Source organism: Nicotiana tabacum, chromosome 12 (assembly GCF_000715075.1).
Source record: "Nicotiana tabacum cultivar K326 chromosome 12, ASM71507v2, whole genome shotgun sequence".
In the NCBI taxonomy this organism is placed as follows: domain Eukaryota; kingdom Viridiplantae; phylum Streptophyta; class Magnoliopsida; order Solanales; family Solanaceae; genus Nicotiana; species Nicotiana tabacum.
In genome coordinates, this window is record NC_134091.1 from 118,174,624 (window position 1) to 118,193,765 (window position 19,142).

The window sequence follows — 19,142 nt, forward strand, 5'->3', positions numbered from 1 at the left end:
TCAGCATTGTTGTCATAATCACTACTCTTTTTCTGACTCTGCGCATCTGCCAGATCCCGATTAAATATGTCGTCTTCGGGCAATTGAGTAAGGACAGGACCTTCAAGTTGCTCGTTTTCACTACACAACCAATAAAATAATGAGTTTCTCAAATTGATCCAAACTTTGCATATAGCTTTATCACCTCACTTACAAATCATAATGTGTTGATATCCCATGATGGACATTATCCTGTTGATGATGACTCTCGGATGGACCACCATGATCCAACACACCAAAACTAGACATATTCCAACTGGGCGTTGGTTCATAACTTGTAAAATTCATATATGGCCAGTACCCCCTGTGGAATATATGAGTGTTAATACAAATTCATTACATAAAAATAAACATCGTAACACAAAGAAAAATTGAAGTTTACCACTCGGCTTGTGGATTATGTAAACTAGGGGAGGAATTATTTCCTCGCTCCTCATTTGCCCATGGAGATAAGTTTAGATCAGCCCAAACTCTTTCACCCGGAACCTGCTCGGCTAAAACTGCTCCAAAATAACCACCCGATGATTGAGGGATATCCCTACTTTGCGGAACCTCGTTATTGCGAACATCTTCAGCCTTAACGTACATTTCTAACATTTTTATCACAAGATATTCCCGATATTCATCCGGAGTCCTCAAAAATTCTTTCAGAGTTTCATCGTTTTTGATGTTAAACTCAGCATAACAAGCAACCCCTTACGGAGTAACAAAATATGGATATCTTCCGGTTACTTTAATATTCACCGAACGTTTGCCCATACTTATTTTTTTTACATAACAACGATACCAATCTATCGTACTCCATTGTAAGTGACAACTTAATATGACACTGTGGCGAACAACTATAGTGTACTGAGTTATTCTCCACCACAACCTCACCCCCTCCCCAATATAATGAAACCCTAATTCTTCATTTTTCAGACATTATGACAAAATGCAAAATAACTTAACGAACAAATATTTCGGAAGACTTGAAAGATTCTGAATGGATTTTTACAAAATCCTCCTGAAACTCTTTAAATAAGGAAAAAATTGATGTATAGCGCCTTAAATATGCGCGCTATACCCAGTTGAATTATTGGTCTGTCAATTAAGTTTAGAAAATTTATTAGTGGGCCCAACTTTTACGTATAGCATGGTATTTAACCACGTTATACCCTGTTGAATTATTGGTGTATCAGTTAATACCAGAAGAATTATTAGTGGGCCTAATAATTAAGTATAATGCGGTATTTTACTGCGTTATACCTTAACGGACAAACATGTTTCACCGCGCTATATATATTATGGTCCTCAAGTTTTTTTCCCATATATTTTAGTTCTTTGAGTATAAAAGAACCACATTTTGGTTCTGGACTCGTGGAAAATGTTGGGATCTTCTTGATAAGGAGTGACAAAAACTCCGTTAATGAACTTTATATGGTGTGAATATAAATTAATCAGATTATCAAATTCGAGTATCAAATAATTAAGAAGACCCATTATCGAATACTTCCACTTAGGTTGTAGCCCCATTTTGGCTTAAGCCTCCACATGGGATTTAAAAGTGCAATATGGATGCAGTTGTTTTCCTTACTTCGGGTTGCAGTGCAGCAGAGACTATTATGCGTGATTCAACAGGTTAGTTTGTAGTTGCAACTTCTTCGATTTCTCGAGATTGTATTAATGCTAGACATGCTAAACTTAGGGGTTTATGTTTTGTTCTCGTCTGGTTGATTCAACATTTTAATAGCTCGGAGATAGTTGAATGTCATTTCCAGGAAGTTGTGCTTTCTTGTAACTCCTCAAGTGAAGATTTTACTGAGCTTAGAGTGCTTAAAACTTAGTAGAAATTTCTTTTTAAGAAAAACATAATCTCAGACGGTTTAAGGGAATATAATTGAGAAACTAATTGAACTAAGGATGTAACAATTATTGAACTTTGAAGTATTGGAACGTGTGTATATATATATATATATATATATATATATATATATATATATATATATATATATATATATATATATGCTCTTAGTTGCTGATTCAGCCTAATAAATTGGTTTGATTGAGTTCAAAAAAGATTCAACAACCAAGTATTTAAATCTTGCACTGATTATATTACTCCCTATGGTCCACAATAAGTGACCATTTTACCTTTGACACACCCATTAAGGAAATACGAACTCCTAGACGAAAAAAATGTATTCACTAAATTAACCTTAATTAATTATTACCTTGACACATTGGAATATGTAAATATATAAGGGCAAATTTTAAAAAAATAAAATTAATTTCTTTTTGATTACGTAAATGGACACTTATTTTGAACCAAAATAAAAAGATAAAATGGTCATTTATTGTGAACCGAAAGGAATATACTTTATACTGAATAAAAAAATCGAGTCATGAAACTGTGATGTAATAGGTTATTGATACATATAGGAAAAATAATAATGGTTAGAGCTCCTATATTTTGATTAGGGATGTCAATGAATATCTAAAAATCGACTAAACCGATCGAATTGTACTGCACCGAATCGATTTTTAGGTTTCTTTTAATAAAACCATAAGTTTTTATATAAATCTACAATCGTTCCGATAATTAGGGTAGGTTTTTGATTTTATGAAAATAAATCGAAAAAATACCGAACCGTACCGAATAAATTTACATATGAAAAATATATTTATATATTAAGTTTAAAAATAATAAAGTACTAAATTTTTCCTTGGATCTTGGAATTACGAAAATGATTATAAACCAACTAGTAATTAAGATCAAAATCCTAATTCCCATACCTATTATGCTACTCCTACTGAAATTAAATTATTTTCAGCATATTCACTAGCAAAATACAAAGTATTCTAACGATTATGAATAGCAACTACAATGTATTGAATATGTTTCCTTTCGTATGATTTAGATTTATCTTTTTGAATATTTAATTTTCTATAGACTATATTCTTGAGTTCCAACTTGGTTAATATCTTTTTACTTGTGTGATTTATCTTTTCTTTGTGTTTGCGTAATTTTTTTTACGCAGCGGTAGAGTAGTTGATGGATCTATACTCTGACCATCTTTCATGTTTTCATAATTCATTACAAATTAAACAGCAAAATTGTCTAGAGAGTTTTGCTAAGTCTTATAAAAGTATGCATGTTATTGTATTTTACTTTTATTAGTGATTTTTATATGACATTTAAAAAATACCGAAAATTAATCGAATTGTGTCAATACCGAAGAGAAACCGACATAATTAGGACGGTTTCAAAAGGTTTAATTTTAGTTATAAATAATAGAATAACCGAAAAATTGATATGATATATTATAAAAGAACCGGCCGAACCGAACTATTGACTCCCCTAATTTTGATGCATGCGCCATGCTCCAAAAGATTCTTATTCCACGTCTTGCCCTCCATCGTCGGCCACATATGGCCGCCACGCTTATGCACTGAGCCTTGCTTGTTGGCTTCGCGCGGCCTCGCGCGATTGCTAGCTAATAGCTTGTTCGGATGGTTGTTGTGTATTGTTTCGTAATGTATTATATAATATTATATTGTATTATACTATATCATTTTGATGTATATAATATTCAGGTAAATGTATTGCTTGTCGTCGTTTCATGATGTCATGCACCAACAATACGAAGAATAAATGTGCAATATTATAAAGAAAAGGTAAGATACGTGGTAGGTTTATTATATAAAAAGGTAGGACAAAAGATAAAATAGGATTATTTAATAATAAGGAAAGACAAGATGAGAAAAAAAAATAAGGTAACGACGCGACTGTACCAAATTGGTTGTTCTATAAAGTGACACTTTTCGTCGTTACGTAGTGACAAATTTAACGATACGATACAATAAAATTTAAGTAACAATGAAACAAATATTGTATTTAAAATAATAATACGATACAACCATTTAACAACCATCCAAACAAGTTGTAAAAGCTTTGGAGTTTAAACCCCAAAATAATAAGGATTGTGATAGTTAAAATGGGTTTCTTCGTTCTAAAATAGATATATCATGTTCGAGTTTTGGGAATTATAAACTTTTTGGTAGGTATTACCCTCCTAATAAACCTATCCGGCACATTCTATCTCTAATATACACAGTCCTTATGCTGATGCTGAAGGTTCCAAATTTGTTTTAAAACAATCAAATTTAATTATTTTCCTTTTTTTTACAACAAAACTTGTTTTTTTGTTTGTCTAGTTTTAAATATACAAATTTTATTTAGAAAGAGTAGTACCTTGCCTTAATTTTACTCCAGACAATGTTCAACTTAACTTTGAAGTTATATAACAAGACATTCGAATTACGACAAAAAACAAATGTTCATTTTTTCCTGATTCTGCGATGATTTCCTTGTCTCCACTATGTATGAATCAAGAAATAAAAAGAAAATACATTTTCGTATTAGAAATTGACTGTTTTTCTACTTTAAAATATTCAGCCATACGTGTGACTGACTTTTTCATCGAACTCCAGAATTCTCGTTCTACCTCCAAAAGAATACAAAGCACAAAATGCACAAAGTTGCAGTACATGAAAAAGCCTGGCAAATATTTCTTTTGCTTTGTTTTTCTTTTCTTAATTAGGTTCAGCTATCCGGTATTCAAAAATTCACAGGTCTAACTAATTAGAATTCACTCCGAAAAGATCCATTAAAAGGTAAAATACTCCTTATGACAAAAAGTTTTTTTTATTTTTCGGACTCAGCCCCGAGACTTTTTCTTAAGAATGGATGGATCTTAATCATCTCACCAGACCGCATGATTTATGTCGGGTTTCTTTTTTTATTTTTTTATTTACAACCATTAGCAGACAGAATCCAGATCCTTCTAAATGCAAAATTCACTACCAACGATTCAAGCTAAATGCCATCAATATCAGCAAAGTCAAAGATTAGGTAAATTATCTTTCTTAGTATATAATCTAAGGAATTTACATTATTATACTTCATAGTAGTGAAAATTCTTTTGATACACAAAATAAATCTTTTTAATTAATATAGTTGCCTGCTCATGAGATTGCTAACAAAATAGTATCTTGTCTTGCGATTTTACTAGACAATTAATGCACGTTAAACTTAACTTTGACTTTATATATAACAAGACATTTTAATTACGACAAAGAAAATTTGATTTTTCCCGATTCGGTGATGACTTCCTTGTCTAAACTATATATGTATGAGTTAAGAAATAAAAAAGCAAATATATTTTCGTACTAGAAATTGACTTTTTTCTAATTTAATATTCAGCCGTACGTGTGACTGACTTTTTCATCAAACTCCAGAATTTTCGTTTCTTAACATCCAAAAGAATACAAAAACAAAATAAGCAAAATAGCAGTTCACAAAAAAACTTGCATTCACATTGTTACATAACGACCGAAAAATTTGATGAGATGGTTGGAATTAGTTGAGTCTCGAGTTTGAGTATTGAAACCGAAATTTTTAAATTGGAAATACTTTATCTTTCTAGTGACTTTATTTAAAGCGAATGCAAATTAATCCGCTCTGGATACTAAATGGTTAAATCGAAAATAAAAGATTGTCACAAAAGGTTTAATTATGTGGACGTCCGTTCCCATTTTTCTACAACCATTGGCAGACAGAATCCAAATCTTCCTTAAATGCAAAATTCACAATAAACAATTCAAAAAAAATGCCTCAAAAACTTTCTTCTCAACAAAATCCACGATTAGGCAATATTCGTCCTTAATTAGTATCTAATAACGAATTTGCATTATTATATTTCCTTTTTATGGTGAAAATTTCTCTTGAATCTGACACTTCTCTTTCTCCTTTTTCCACATAGAGAAATAATTCCTTTATAAAGTTCCTCTCTAGGGAATATATAGGCACTGCAATACTTTATCGGGCAAAAGAAAGTTTCTCAAATTTTTAAATTTTTAAAGAGAATTTTGGTTTGTGAATATATAAAGAGTACCAATATATATGCGTGGTCTTACATACTTCATTTTCCTAATATCTCATAAGTTAAACCTCAACATTTGAACTAAATTTGTTTCCTACATATCCATCTTCTTCTTTTTTTCTCTATTCAATGCCTAAGAATTAGTCCTATATGATTAAAAGCTCAATTTCAAGAAGATACATTCTCATTGTGACAATTGTCATGAATTAGGAGGTTTTCCCTTGTTTTTCCCCATTATGGTTTTTTGTCTCTTATTTCCTTCCACACTTTCCTTCCCTTTTCCCCCTCTCCTAATTAGCCATATAAATACCTCTTGTGTACTCTTTGTCCCAACTCCCAACTCTTCTAATTCCTTCCTTATTTTTCTTGTTTAATTTGATCAAAACTTAGTTATACATATTTCTAAAGTTATGATGATTGAGTCTTGGAATCCTCCTCTCTTACATGATTACTCTAAGCTTTCGCGACAGAGCAGTCGTGACGATGGTGAGACAAACCACAGCGCGAAACTGGTGATGGAAGAGTACGAACTTCCGTTGATAGACCTTAGCGGTCTAAAAAGTAAAGATGAGAGACAAAAGATTAGTTGCGAAAACGCAATAGCCAAGGCTTCATCTGAATGGGGTTTTTTTCAAGTTGTGAACCATGGTGTGAGTCTTGACTTACTTAGGAAGATGAGGAGAGAACAAATGAAGTTATTTAAGGCATCTTTTCAAATGAAAGCTACTTGTGGGATTTTAAATAATTCTTATAGATGGGGAAATTCAACAGCTACTTGTCCTAAGCAATTTTCTTGGTCAGAAGCTTTTCATATCCCTATGACAAAGATTTCAGAAGCTGATTCTTATGGAGAGTTCACAACTTTAAGGTATTATCAAATTAGATAGAGATTAATTTTATCACCTCTCATTTAATTCTAGAAAAGAAAACGACGAATTCAAAATTTAGAGTTTCAAATTGGATTTGAAGCTAATTAAAACCTTGATAAGCTTAGGTAGTTTCACCTTGTCACATTCAAGTTTGGCATTTCTCTTTCTCCTTTTATTTTTTTCATCACTCTTTTACTAATTTGTTTAGTTCTTTTCCCCTCAAATATTTAGAAGAAATAGATTACTTATTTTAATTATTATTATTATTGTAAATATTCTTCATAAAAGTACACATGCACATGCAAACTATAAATATGTATAAGAGAGAGAAAAAGAGAATATTGTAGGAATATTATATAATATTAAAGGAAACTTTTATATATGAGCAATTTCTTTTCCCCTAAACCATTGTATGTTTTACACATTCACTTAATATTTTTTTTTGGGGGGGGGGGGGTAGGTTGTCCATAAATAATAGAAAGGGATATGACCTTGTAGTAGGATTTGAAGATTGGAGTTATATATACTAACAATGTAAAGGTCAGTGACATTTAAGTGTATCGGTTATAGTAGGTTATTAATGTATCTTATAGGTTATCAGATTAAACTCAGTTAAATATATAATGTCTCTCCAACTCTTTGTTAATAGGGAAGTGATGGTGGAATATGCAGCTGCAATGCAAGACCTAGCCAAATCACTTGCTGGAGTTCTTGTAAGAAACTTAGGTCAAAGAGATAATCTAATCAAAGGAATTTGCAATGAGAGTTCATGTTTTCTTAGACTCAATCACTATCCACCTTGTCAAATTTCTCCAGAAATATTTGGATTAGTACCACATACAGATAGTGATTTTTTGACCATTTTACATCAAGATGAAGTTGGTGGACTTCAACTAATGAAAGACTCCAAATGGATAGCTGTCAAACCTAACCAAAATGCACTTATTGTCAACATTGGAGATCTTTTTCAGGTACACTTTTTATCACTTTTATATGGCTATCACTTTTGTTTTTTGGAAATTAATGGAGAGAAATGACAAGTGAGGATGACTTGGTTAAAGTACCTCATGATATCTCCTAAAGCGAAATAGGCACGCGCATATGTAAAGAGTCGGCCTGAGTCGTGCGAACTTAGATAACGCCTAATTTAGTATACCACCTTACCTTCAATTGATCAATGGTCTCAAGTAAAGGTGTCAAGGGGCGAGCCGGGCCGGTCAGGGGTTGAGGAAAAGGGAACCGATCGGTTTCGTTATCGGGCCGATTTCGGTTATTTTTTACCGGGTTTACTAGTTCCGGACTTTCCCGGTGCAAAATTTAATCGGAACGATTCCGGGTCTAATTGGCCGGGCCGGGCTAATTTATTTTTTTTTGTATTTTGTATAACAATCGTCAACTTTATAAATTTTTTTAAAAAAAAAAAAAAAAAATAGCCATTGAATTTGTCCGGACCGGTCCGGTTAACCGGTTTCCATGTGACTTGACCATAATGGATCGTACCGGTCCGGTTAACCGATATCAAAAAACTACCCGGCGCAGTCTGGTCCCCGTCCCAACCCAACCCTGCCCGGCCCCTTACTACCGTGTCGGTCCGGACTAAAACCGATCTGGGCAGGTCCGGAACCGGGCCAGCCAGGCTTGTTTGACAGCTCTAGTCTCAAGTTATAAGGAAGTGAGAGAAATAATAACGACAAGTTGGCATATTATGCGACTAGCATAAGTAAAAAACATTTGTTTAAACTATGTTTATTTTTCCTTAAAAGTCTCACTTAATTAACACTCCAAAAAAATATTTTTTGCAAAAAAATAAAAATAAAAATGTACAAGCAAATGACAGTAGTTTTTTGTTTCCACAAGATGTTAATCCTCTATTCCAAACAGGTGAAACAATTGAATATATCAGGGTCAAATTGTCTAATTCTTGGTTTGATTTTGAACATCGATTTACTTTTATATTTGAAAACTACAACTAAAAATAGAAAATGTCATTATCATCAACTTCATATAAATAATCAAAAGTCCAATTTCTTTATAAATGTTTTTTATTGGTCAAGAAATGACGAAACCAATGTCCAAGAATCCACTTTCTTTTTCACCAATATTCACTCCAATTGCCAGAGTCGCTTATGGTCTCCTTTGTCATTATATAAAAAAAATAAAATTATCATCAGCCAGATCAAAAACAACGTAGAAAAATTAAATTTTGGCATGTTATATTTGTCCAAGAATTGTACCCAACAAAGTCAATTCCTTCTTCCTCGATAAAAATAACACAAGTATTTTATACATACTTGCTAGGAGGAAACACTTATTTTCTCTTTGATTGATGGCTAATCTCCAAATCATCACCAAGATTTTGCATTTAATTAGTAAAATAATTGAAATGTGCACAATATAGCTTGGATATCACCATTATTAAAAAAAAATTACATTAATCACGCAAATTCTATCTTTCCTTTTTGTCCTTTATTTTAGTTAAAAAGAAAAAGAAACATTAATTGATGTTTTTTTAACTGTAATAGTCGTAGTAATCGGTTCAAAGCAGATACAACCTACATCTTATGAGTTCATCCGAACTCACTAATTTTGGCTTGAACGCTACAAATTATAGATTTTCAACCTGATAAATCAAATATATTGTGTTAAAATTCTTAATTCAAACTCACAATATTCAAACCTTGTATATGCCTCTGACTCTGCTAAGAATATCATTGTTCTTTTACTAAAATACTACTATTTTGCATTAATAGACAAATTACATTGATACTTTACAACGTTAAAATAATTAATAAATGCAGGCTTGGAGCAACGATGTGTATAAAAGTGTGGAACACAAAGTGATGGCTAATGGAAAGATGGAGAGATTCTCAATAGCTTATTTCCTTTGCCCTTCTTATGATTATTTAATTGGAAGTTGCAAAGAGCCCTCTATTTATAGGAAATTCACTTTTGGAGAATACAGATATCAGATTCAACAAGATGTCAAATTAATTGGACACAAAGTAGGCCTCTCAAGATTTGTTCTATAGCATTTTACACATATAAGAGCAAAGAAAAAGAAAACATATATTTGAGGCCTAAGATCCTAGAAGAAAACCACAATTTTGAGGGAGTTGATACAAGAAAAGTTTTTTGTTATCTTTTATTCGTATATATATGTAGATCGATTTACCTATATAGTTTTAAAATTAAAGGAGAGGTCTTTTTGTTTACTTCTTTTTGTTTGGGAAAGGAAAGTGAATTGAGACATTACATCATAGGCACGTACATTAGAAAGTGACAGCAAATGTTACTTTTGTACTATGTTGTTTGCAATTGTTCTAAGTTTGATATATGAATAAAGATAAGAGTAACGTTTTGCCTTCCATACTGTTTGAAATCTTTCACTATGTTATATAGATTCATGAAATTTCTACTTCCATCATTTAGACACTTTCAAATTGTTCCATTTCCCCGTGCCAGACACTTTGTCGTTCAAAGAACACGTGAAAACTAGTTAGTAATCACTTCTCTAGAACAAGATGCATAAATAAAATATATCCGAATCAACATGGTTAGTAAGGATTCATATAACCGAGTCCAACTCGTTTGACACGGAAGCATATAGTTGTTGTTGTAAAGATCTGTTCGAGTTACCCGACCAAGAGATGTATAAAACGAAAAGCAATAACAAGGTAGATTAAGGTAAGCCACTCACATAAAGGACCAACTGATTTCAGATCACCAAAACTTGCTATTTCATGCATTTTACAATCCTATCTCAGCTATCTTAAAATATCAAGCAGGCCACCTACTTATAAATGAAACTTATCACACAACCAGAAGCGAATCCAGGATTTAAACTCTATGAGTTCAGTTTTTAAAGTTTTTAGCATTTAACCCATCATATTTTTAAAGTTATGGGGTTCACATCTACTATTTTTGTAATTTTAATGAATTTTTACATATGAAATCTTACTCTGTGTCGAAAGTTATGAGTTCAATTGAACCAGTCGGTAATACACTACATAGGCCCCTGATCACAACATACGTGTCTAAAGAATCAGTGTGATGTTTGATCACATTGATAAATAGAAATTTCTGTATTCAATAAGATCATCAGATGAATGTGATTTCAGTCCCGTAGCTAACTCTGACATAACATTATGGTATAGTTGACAAAAAAAATAATATACAGATATTGAGGCTTCTTTCTCTAAGTTCATTCATTTCCGTGGAAAAACATTCTTTTGTATACCTGGGAATCAAGTTCTCATAATTACTGTACAATGATGAGATAAAGAAAATACTACTATGAAGAATATACAAATAAACAAATACTCTCTCGTGGGATTTATATGCAAACAAGTGAATGCTTGGGTGAATTAGATAAATTATATTTGATCAAGTTTATTCTTCCAAATCCTCTACCTAGTTACCTTCACAATTATTAGTCAAGAAGCAGAGCTACCTTGTCCTTGAGACTGCTTTTCTTCTTTACCAAAACTGGCTGACCCTCAGAAGGATCGCTCTGGTTTTTCTTGTTTAGATTGTGAGCTAAACTCATCATGTCTTCTCTAACTAGTTCAACTCTCTTCTCCTCATGAGTTTTCTTCAACAAAGGGCCCAAAAACACATCTAACATGTCTTGAGTAGGATTCTCGGACATGTTAAGCTTAGGAGGAGCATCTTCAATTGTTGTCTGAATTGAAATACAATCAGAATTTCTTTCTTCTCTTCTCAAAGATTGATTTTCGACTTCAGTGCAACTTAATGAGCCTATTGACATGGAAATAGCATCCTCTATTGGACAACTTCTTTCTTTGCCTGATGCAGCTTGCTCATTCTCATTCACATACTGCCAGGGAAGGAAAAATAAGATAACAACCAAGGTTTCATATTTACTACATAATTGAAACAGCAACTTTTATACCAAACAACAAAACCCCTGAGACAATATATATCTTTTAGAAATCATTCAAATGAGATGCCGCAGATTAAAAGCCTAGTTCCCTATTTTAAATAAAAAAAATGGAGGATCTCCGCTCATTTTAAATAGCAAGTAAAGGCTTAGTAAACAATTCAGATGATCCAAAACTAATAGGATTTAATTAACAACAATCACCTCCTTAGCGATGCTCAGTAAATCTTCAACGGTCAAATCTTCATCAGAATCACCAGCATACTGCAAATGAACAGTAAAAATATCTGAGATACAACATTTCTGGCCAAATGTGATCATCACTTTTAGCTGGTAAAACTGAAGAATTGTTTTGGAGACCTCAAAAGAACTTAGCGGATCACCTCTTCTGCTATGCTCAGTAGATCTTCAACAGTCAAATCCTCGTCATCTGTTTTTGGTGTCAACTCTTCAACATCGGCACAATTCTCATTCCTGGAATTCTTTACTTTCTGTTTCTGCCTCCTTAAACTAGGGCCAGCTTCATTAGAATTTTCCTTCACGCTGCGGCATTTTCTCTTCCTTAAGCCACTTCTACCACTTGCTTTTGTTGTTGACTCTTCCATCCCATCACCTCCCTCAATCTTGGAATTCTTCGTTTTCTGTTTCTGTCTCCTCAACATAGGCAACGCTCCATTACCATTTACCTTCATCCTGTCACACTCGCTCTCCATTAAACCGCTTTCATCATTACAGTCATCATTTGGTAGGTTTAACTTTCTTCTGCTTCTTTTTGTTGTTTGGCATATTGAAATCTGTGTGGATGATTCCTCAGTGAATGCTTCCTTTTTGTCCTTAGTCTTTCTGTTTTTCAACCTGCTGCGCTTCTGTGTGACAATTTCCTCTGTATTATTATTACTGTCGACATGATCAGTTTTGACTTTTTCCTTTACTTGATCAGCAGCAGACGTAGCAAACATCCACCGAGGCAACTGCCTTTTTCGACCCTTGTCAAGAACAATCCGATCATCCATTATTTCTTTTGTTTTTCCTTCTGCAGAATTACATCTAGTGAATAAATTTCCTGTTAGGTTAAAGCTACTCAGTCAACAAAAAGGGAGGACGCTCAGAATATTCAAGCTAAAAGCTGTATCATAAACAACTCAATCAGCTTGCACCAGCTTATACATAGTGGCGAAGGGACACAACTTTCATCAGCTCGAGATATATTTTTCCACTAAAAAGAATGATGAATTTGAGCATTCACCTTCCTCAAAATGCACCCTATAAAAATAAACAAAAGGAGAGAATGAATTTTCTTTCCAATGAGCTTCAACCACAAACTTTGGGCTTCATTATAGGAAAAGTCCATATGAAATGGGTATTGGTAAGCACAAAAGAATAAATCTTAGAACCATATAAGACTTTGAAGTGAAATGTTAAAATTTTCGAAGTTTGTGCATAACATTTTTTCAAGATTGTAACTTCACACCTAATCTATAAGATTTTTCTTCGAGTTGTTTCATCTGCGCAAACTCTTGAAAGTGCTAAACCTTCCTAGAAAATACAGTTTTTCTTACAACTGAACTGCTACTTCTGTTACCTACCAAACTGGTCCATAAATCTTCTTTAATAATAGAGCCCAGAGACTAATAAGTTTGTCTGCAGCAGCTCTATTTCTTTTCTTCTCTCATAATTCAGAAAAATCAGCAGAACCAGCTATCAACTTTATAAGATGATATATATGAAATCAATCACATTGTTGTACTCTCTTAGCTATACTGAATCACATGAAAGCAGAAATCCAAAAGATAACAATAAAATAAAGCAAAATAGCACCAAATTTCAACGATTTACATAAAAATCCAGCCAAGAAGCACGAGTCGATTAAGCATTTGAACATCGATTTAAAACAATTATATGTTTAGAGTTCAATTCTATGCACTGAGGGTGTAAACCTTTTTTACACAATCAGATAATTTTTAAGGTAATTACACATAAATATTTAGAATTTTAAGTTATATACACCTTTACACTCGCTCAAAGGATGTCTCCAGGTAAACTTCCTTAAAATGCGAGATTTATAATCATAAAAATAAGACATGATACCTGCTACAACAGGTATACTTATTGCACCTGGTGTTTACACCTAACTAAACAACTAACCTTAAGAATCAACAAATTAAAGTGAAAATGCATATCACTTAACCATTATTAAGTATTAAAAGGTGTATATGCAAGACATATGTCTTCCATTGTATAAATATCGGGAGCAGGTAAGTATTTACCATAGGTGACATGATGGTGTAAAATTGCTTAAATTAACTTTGTATAAAACGTAAACTCAAATATTTATGGTAGTCATTAAATGGTGACTCCATAAAATAGTAATTGACCTGTTATCACAGGTTAAGAATCATTGATAGCAAAATAAAATATTTATATTTCAGCGTATATAAGTTAAAATTCATATACTTGTACTATAAATTAGCACACACTTTCACAGAGTAATAGTCTGTAGTGGTAATCTGCATAGATTAACTTAAAATCCTGAAAAGTAATTGTACCTGCAGCAAAACCCACAAGAAAAGGAATTCTTAAAAAATTGCAATTAATTGGCGAATTCTCTATTCGAGCAAATTTTTGAATTTATTTGTCGGAGAAGGAGAATGAGCTCAAAAATTGATTGATAAACATAGATGGTACCCACAGAACGAGCGGAAGAAGAGGCGTACCTGTGCTGTGAGGTCACTGAAATTGCCGGCGATTTGATTCGACGGGAGAAAGTGCCGGCGGGTTCACCGGAGGCTGGATCCGTCGGCCTAGTTTAATTGCAGACGTCAATTGGTATAACGATGTTGAAACGAAATTAGTGGTGTATAATATAGCGCAATTACAAATACAACCTTATATTTTGTTACCCCTCTTATACTAATAGTAGAATTTATGTTATCCTTATTTTTCTAAATGAATTTGACCCCCTCACATAATAGAAATCCTACACAAGAAAAATTTATTTAACTAAGTAAACTTAAGATAATTTAAGAGGTTTTAGGCCTTCTTGGCCTTTTACAATGTTAAATTTAAGAAAATGTCTTTTTTAGATCTTTTACGTGTAAAAGTAAATCTCTCATGTGTAAAAAAAGAGGTAGGGTCATAAAACTGAAAACAAGTTTGTAAAAGGCCAAAAAACCAATTGACCCCCGATAATTTAAAGTGAAAAAACAAATAACTAAACAAAATAAAAATAAGAAATTTTATATAATAAAATACTATTATTCAAAACAAAATGCAAATAACTTACATGTTAAAATGTATGAGATTTATTACTAATAAAATAATATAAAGGGAAAATACATAAATACCCATGAACTATACCTGAATTTTCAACTACATACTTTATCTTTGCGAGAGTCCTATTACTCCTCCGAAACTTTTTAAAATGAAATAAACACACCCTTCAAACTGGACAACCAAATTTCTGATGGAGAGTGTTGTGCACGCACTGCCACCTAATAATTTATTTTTTTTACATTTTTTTTCTTATTATATTCCAGTTTCATGTACATGGACGCCGACAAATGTGAAATTATTTTCGATTTTAGAACCGGAGAATGTGAATTATTAAATGAAAATCGTAGTCCGAGCCAGAACAGTATTGTTGAGTTGTCGCCGGCGGTAATGATGGAGAACTCGCCATCGACGGTGATGTTAGAATCATCGTCATTGGATCTCACCCTTGGTGGATCTGGTAATTTTTTAAGCAATGGTTTGGGTAGGTTTTTGTTCTAGAACCATCTGTTTTACTATTCTCCGGTCGCCGGAGGAATTGACAAAGGTGTGACGCCGGTGAATCATATGTACTATTTGGGAGCTCGACAACGAGGGGGGGTGATTTCTTCAAATAAAAAAGTTGCCAAAAAACGGCAAAGTTTATTATCGATGTTGCTGGAGGCGGTTCCGGCGAGTGGGATTTGTCGTCGGTGAAAAAGGAAAAAGGGACTGGATTTATATATAAAAAAGAATAAAAAATACTATTACTATGAGTTATAGTGATAACTAATTAAGTATAGAATAATGATATCATTTTCTATAAAAAAAATTGCCACATGTATAAACTAATCAGTTTTAAACTTAAATTTTGCCTCTCACATGCTTTCAAGAGAGTGAACACTCTCTCTTTGCCACGTCATCAATTAACGGTATATTTATTACATTTTAAAATAGTTCAGGGGATAATAGAACCCCCTAAAGATAAAGAGTGTAGTTGAAAATCCGACTATAGGTTAGGGGTATTTATACATTATTTTTCCTAGTATAAATAATACGATGCCATGCCTTTAAGAGATTTGAAGAGTACATGTTTCAAGAAAAGTTTATTGTTTTTAATTAAAAGGATAGCTAAATATTTCCCTCAAAAAATAGTTATCCTCTTAAATTCATAAAATTAAATACATAAAAAGTTTAAATTATTTTAAAATTTATTTTTTATAATTATATTGTATACATTATAATTTTTCTAAACTAAATAGTTAACATCCTAGTAAAATGAATATAGCATTATATTAATATTTTTGTAAGATTTGATTGTTAGTACTCGAAAAGCTTGTGGAAGGGAATGCTGGTATGGCTAAGGTATCAAAGGAGCATCACTAACGGGAGTCTGAATTGAATTGATTATCAACCAATGCTAATAACGGACAGCTGTATCATATCTGGATAGAAAGAAATAGTAGAATATTTCAAGACAAGAAGAGGAAAGCTATAGACAAAGCAAAAGACACATATAACAGGTCAACAAAAATGCAAACAAACCTGTATTGAATACTTTAAATAGTTATCTTAATTTGTAGTTCTAGCAACTTAGGATAGAGAAAGAACCACATTTCACAAGTGGTTCTTGGTTAAGCGACAGTAAGGTTGTATAGCTTCTTGTTTTGGTTATTTTTGAGACCTGCTACTTGAGTCAAAAAGAGCAGGCGTTTGAACATTGAAAAACTGGTTGAAATATTTTTAAAAAATTCCTTTTGACCCAAAAAAAATATTTTTGTAAGATTTTTTATAATAAGAAAATTATAGATATTTTATTTTCATTTTAAAATACATGAAGACGGAAGAGTATATACAATAGAGTCATATTATTGGGGTACTTAATAAACTTCTTTTGAGAATTTCAATTGTAATACACCTTTTAAAATATTAGAGCTATTGTTTTACAAATCAATCCCCATAGTTCGTGTAGAGTGATTTTGTTCTTTTCTTTTATTCTCTTTTTACAAATCATCCTTAGTGTTTGGAATGATCATATATTTTAAGGCTTAGTATGTTTTTTTTTTTTTTATTCTTCATTTTTATTAGATACATAATTTTTTCAACAACAAAAATACCCACCAGGTCTGCCTCTATTTCTCTTAAATGTAAATAAGTTATTATATTATTTTCTGAAGCCGATGGCTCGATTATTCAAAGAGAGAACTGGAAATGTGGGGAGGTTTTTTGTGGTCTATCCTAAGCTAGCGAGTACCTTCATTGGATGGTCACCCAAGTTATGGGAATATCCTATCAAAGTCACTTTTATTTTATTTAGGACAATAAAATTATTCAACAATTATCTTTTAACTCAAAAAATAAAAGTGCATATTTAATATACCGTGTCATATTAAAATTTTATTTTTTAATAATAAAATCTATTTAACCCATGACCCAAGTACCCATCTAACCTACCCAACAAGTAAATGCGTTTACTATCAATATATTAATGTTAAGAACAATTTTTAAAAAAAACTACATGCAAATCTAACACGTTTACTGTTTATTCATGTTAATGTTAAGAAATATGATTATGTTATAAGAAAAATCAAATTATGGTGGATGTCTACTCTTCCTCCATGATCTTCTCAAATGCTTAATGACATATTCAATAACATATTTCTATGCTTAATGACATATTCAATGACATATTTTTCTTCACTTTTCATGCCTATATAAAGGCCTTGTAATAGATAGGAAAATACACACAATTGAAGAAGAAAATCTCTTTCTTCTCTCTATCTCCATTTCTTGTTCATGTTTTACTAAATTACTTTTATTTCATAACAACATGTCTTGTTCATATTTTACTAAGTTGCTTTTATTTTATAACACGTTATCAGCACGAATTGCTCATTTCATAATCTTCTATGTCAAGACTATGTAAGTTATAAGCAGGCAATGAGATCAAGTACAACGAAAAATATTTTGGATGATAATACAAAGATAAGTTTTATATCCATCTAAACCCATTCATATTTTCATATCTTTGCATTAACTTTATGTGCAGTGTTTAGTAAAAATATTTTTTTCAATTGTATCCAGTGAAATAAAGAACTGGAAAGGTATGTCTTTATTTGCTACATCTCTTATAGGACAAAGATAATATTCTAACGTATATATATGTTCTGACTTTTTACATACTATGATTGATAATTATTAAGGTAATTTAGTAATAATATTTTTACCATCGCATGATGTATTTCATTGAAAGCAAAATTATCAAATATGTAGGCGATTTTACAGTACCTTGCAATTTTGGCATTCGAATATACAATCAATATAAACTCATTATAGTTATAATTTATAATAGTCACAGTTATGCATTAAGCCTTAAATATTTTTGCTAGAAACATAAGGCTCATTCCTCCGTATTAGATTTTTTTGGTGAAGTTCTTATAGTCTTTGAAATATAAGTGGTTATAGGTTATCTGCACATTTTCCCTAATTAATTTATTAAAATATAAAAGTGATTGTATCATTTGAAAACAAAATGACATATATCCTAACTAGCATTTTTGTTGCAGAGGAACTGTTTCAAGATTGAAATAGTTATATATGTCTTCTTGAAAGTTAATTTACTTATGCCTATAATTATGAAGTAATAATATTTTAAAGGCTCGAGTGCGAGTCCTAGTGAATTTTGGCTCATTATGCCAAAGTTTGAGGGTAAGACAATGGGTTCAAGTCCCAATGCACTATGTTGATGAAAAGATATTGGATTCAAGTTCCAACGCATTATGTCCTAGCATGCCTTTATATAGGTAAGGCATTGGGTTTGAGTCCTAATGCACCATATTGATAATAATAATAACTAAAGAAAAATTAATGTAACTTTCATGAAAAAGCATGAAGCTTGTCCCACTTGATTTGCTCCATTCTTGAAGTGAATGTGATAGCAGTGCATGATAAGTCTAAATAAAGACAAGTGGTTGACCAATGAATGTGAGCATGCGAAAGGCCAAAATAATAATAGTTATCACTATGGTAATTATAAAAAGGGAGAAATTCTTTGAAGAGAATGTGACTTGTGATAAACATTGAGATTGCATACTCATTCCTGAAAGTGAATGTGAAAATATATATATGATAAAGATTATGCATAATAATGTACTTGTGCAT

The 19,142-nt window shown here is 32.0% G+C and overlaps 2 protein-coding genes across 2 annotated transcripts; one reads left to right on the forward strand and one right to left on the reverse strand.

Annotated features, from left to right (window-relative positions):
• Nucleotides 1-6,006: 6,006 nt before the first annotated feature.
• Nucleotides 6,007-10,187, forward strand: LOC107763812 (gibberellin 2-beta-dioxygenase 6-like). Its single transcript, XM_016582306.2, has 3 exons — nucleotides 6,007-6,831; nucleotides 7,482-7,803; nucleotides 9,631-10,187. Exons 1-3 carry the CDS (start codon nucleotides 6,374-6,376, stop codon nucleotides 9,859-9,861), a joined length of 1,011 nt encoding a protein of 336 aa, XP_016437792.1. The 5' UTR covers nucleotides 6,007-6,373; the 3' UTR covers nucleotides 9,862-10,187.
• An 835-nt stretch (nucleotides 10,188-11,022) lies between these two features.
• Nucleotides 11,023-14,692, reverse strand: LOC107763811 (uncharacterized). Its single transcript, XM_016582305.2, has 4 exons — nucleotides 14,447-14,692; nucleotides 12,116-12,995; nucleotides 11,937-11,996; nucleotides 11,023-11,669 (listed from the first exon to the last, which is right to left on the reverse strand). The coding sequence occupies exons 2-4, from the start codon at nucleotides 12,743-12,745 to the stop codon at nucleotides 11,262-11,264; spliced, it is 1,098 nt and encodes a 365-aa protein (XP_016437791.2). The 5' UTR covers nucleotides 12,746-12,995; nucleotides 14,447-14,692; the 3' UTR covers nucleotides 11,023-11,261.
• Nucleotides 14,693-19,142: the final 4,450 nt, after the last annotated feature.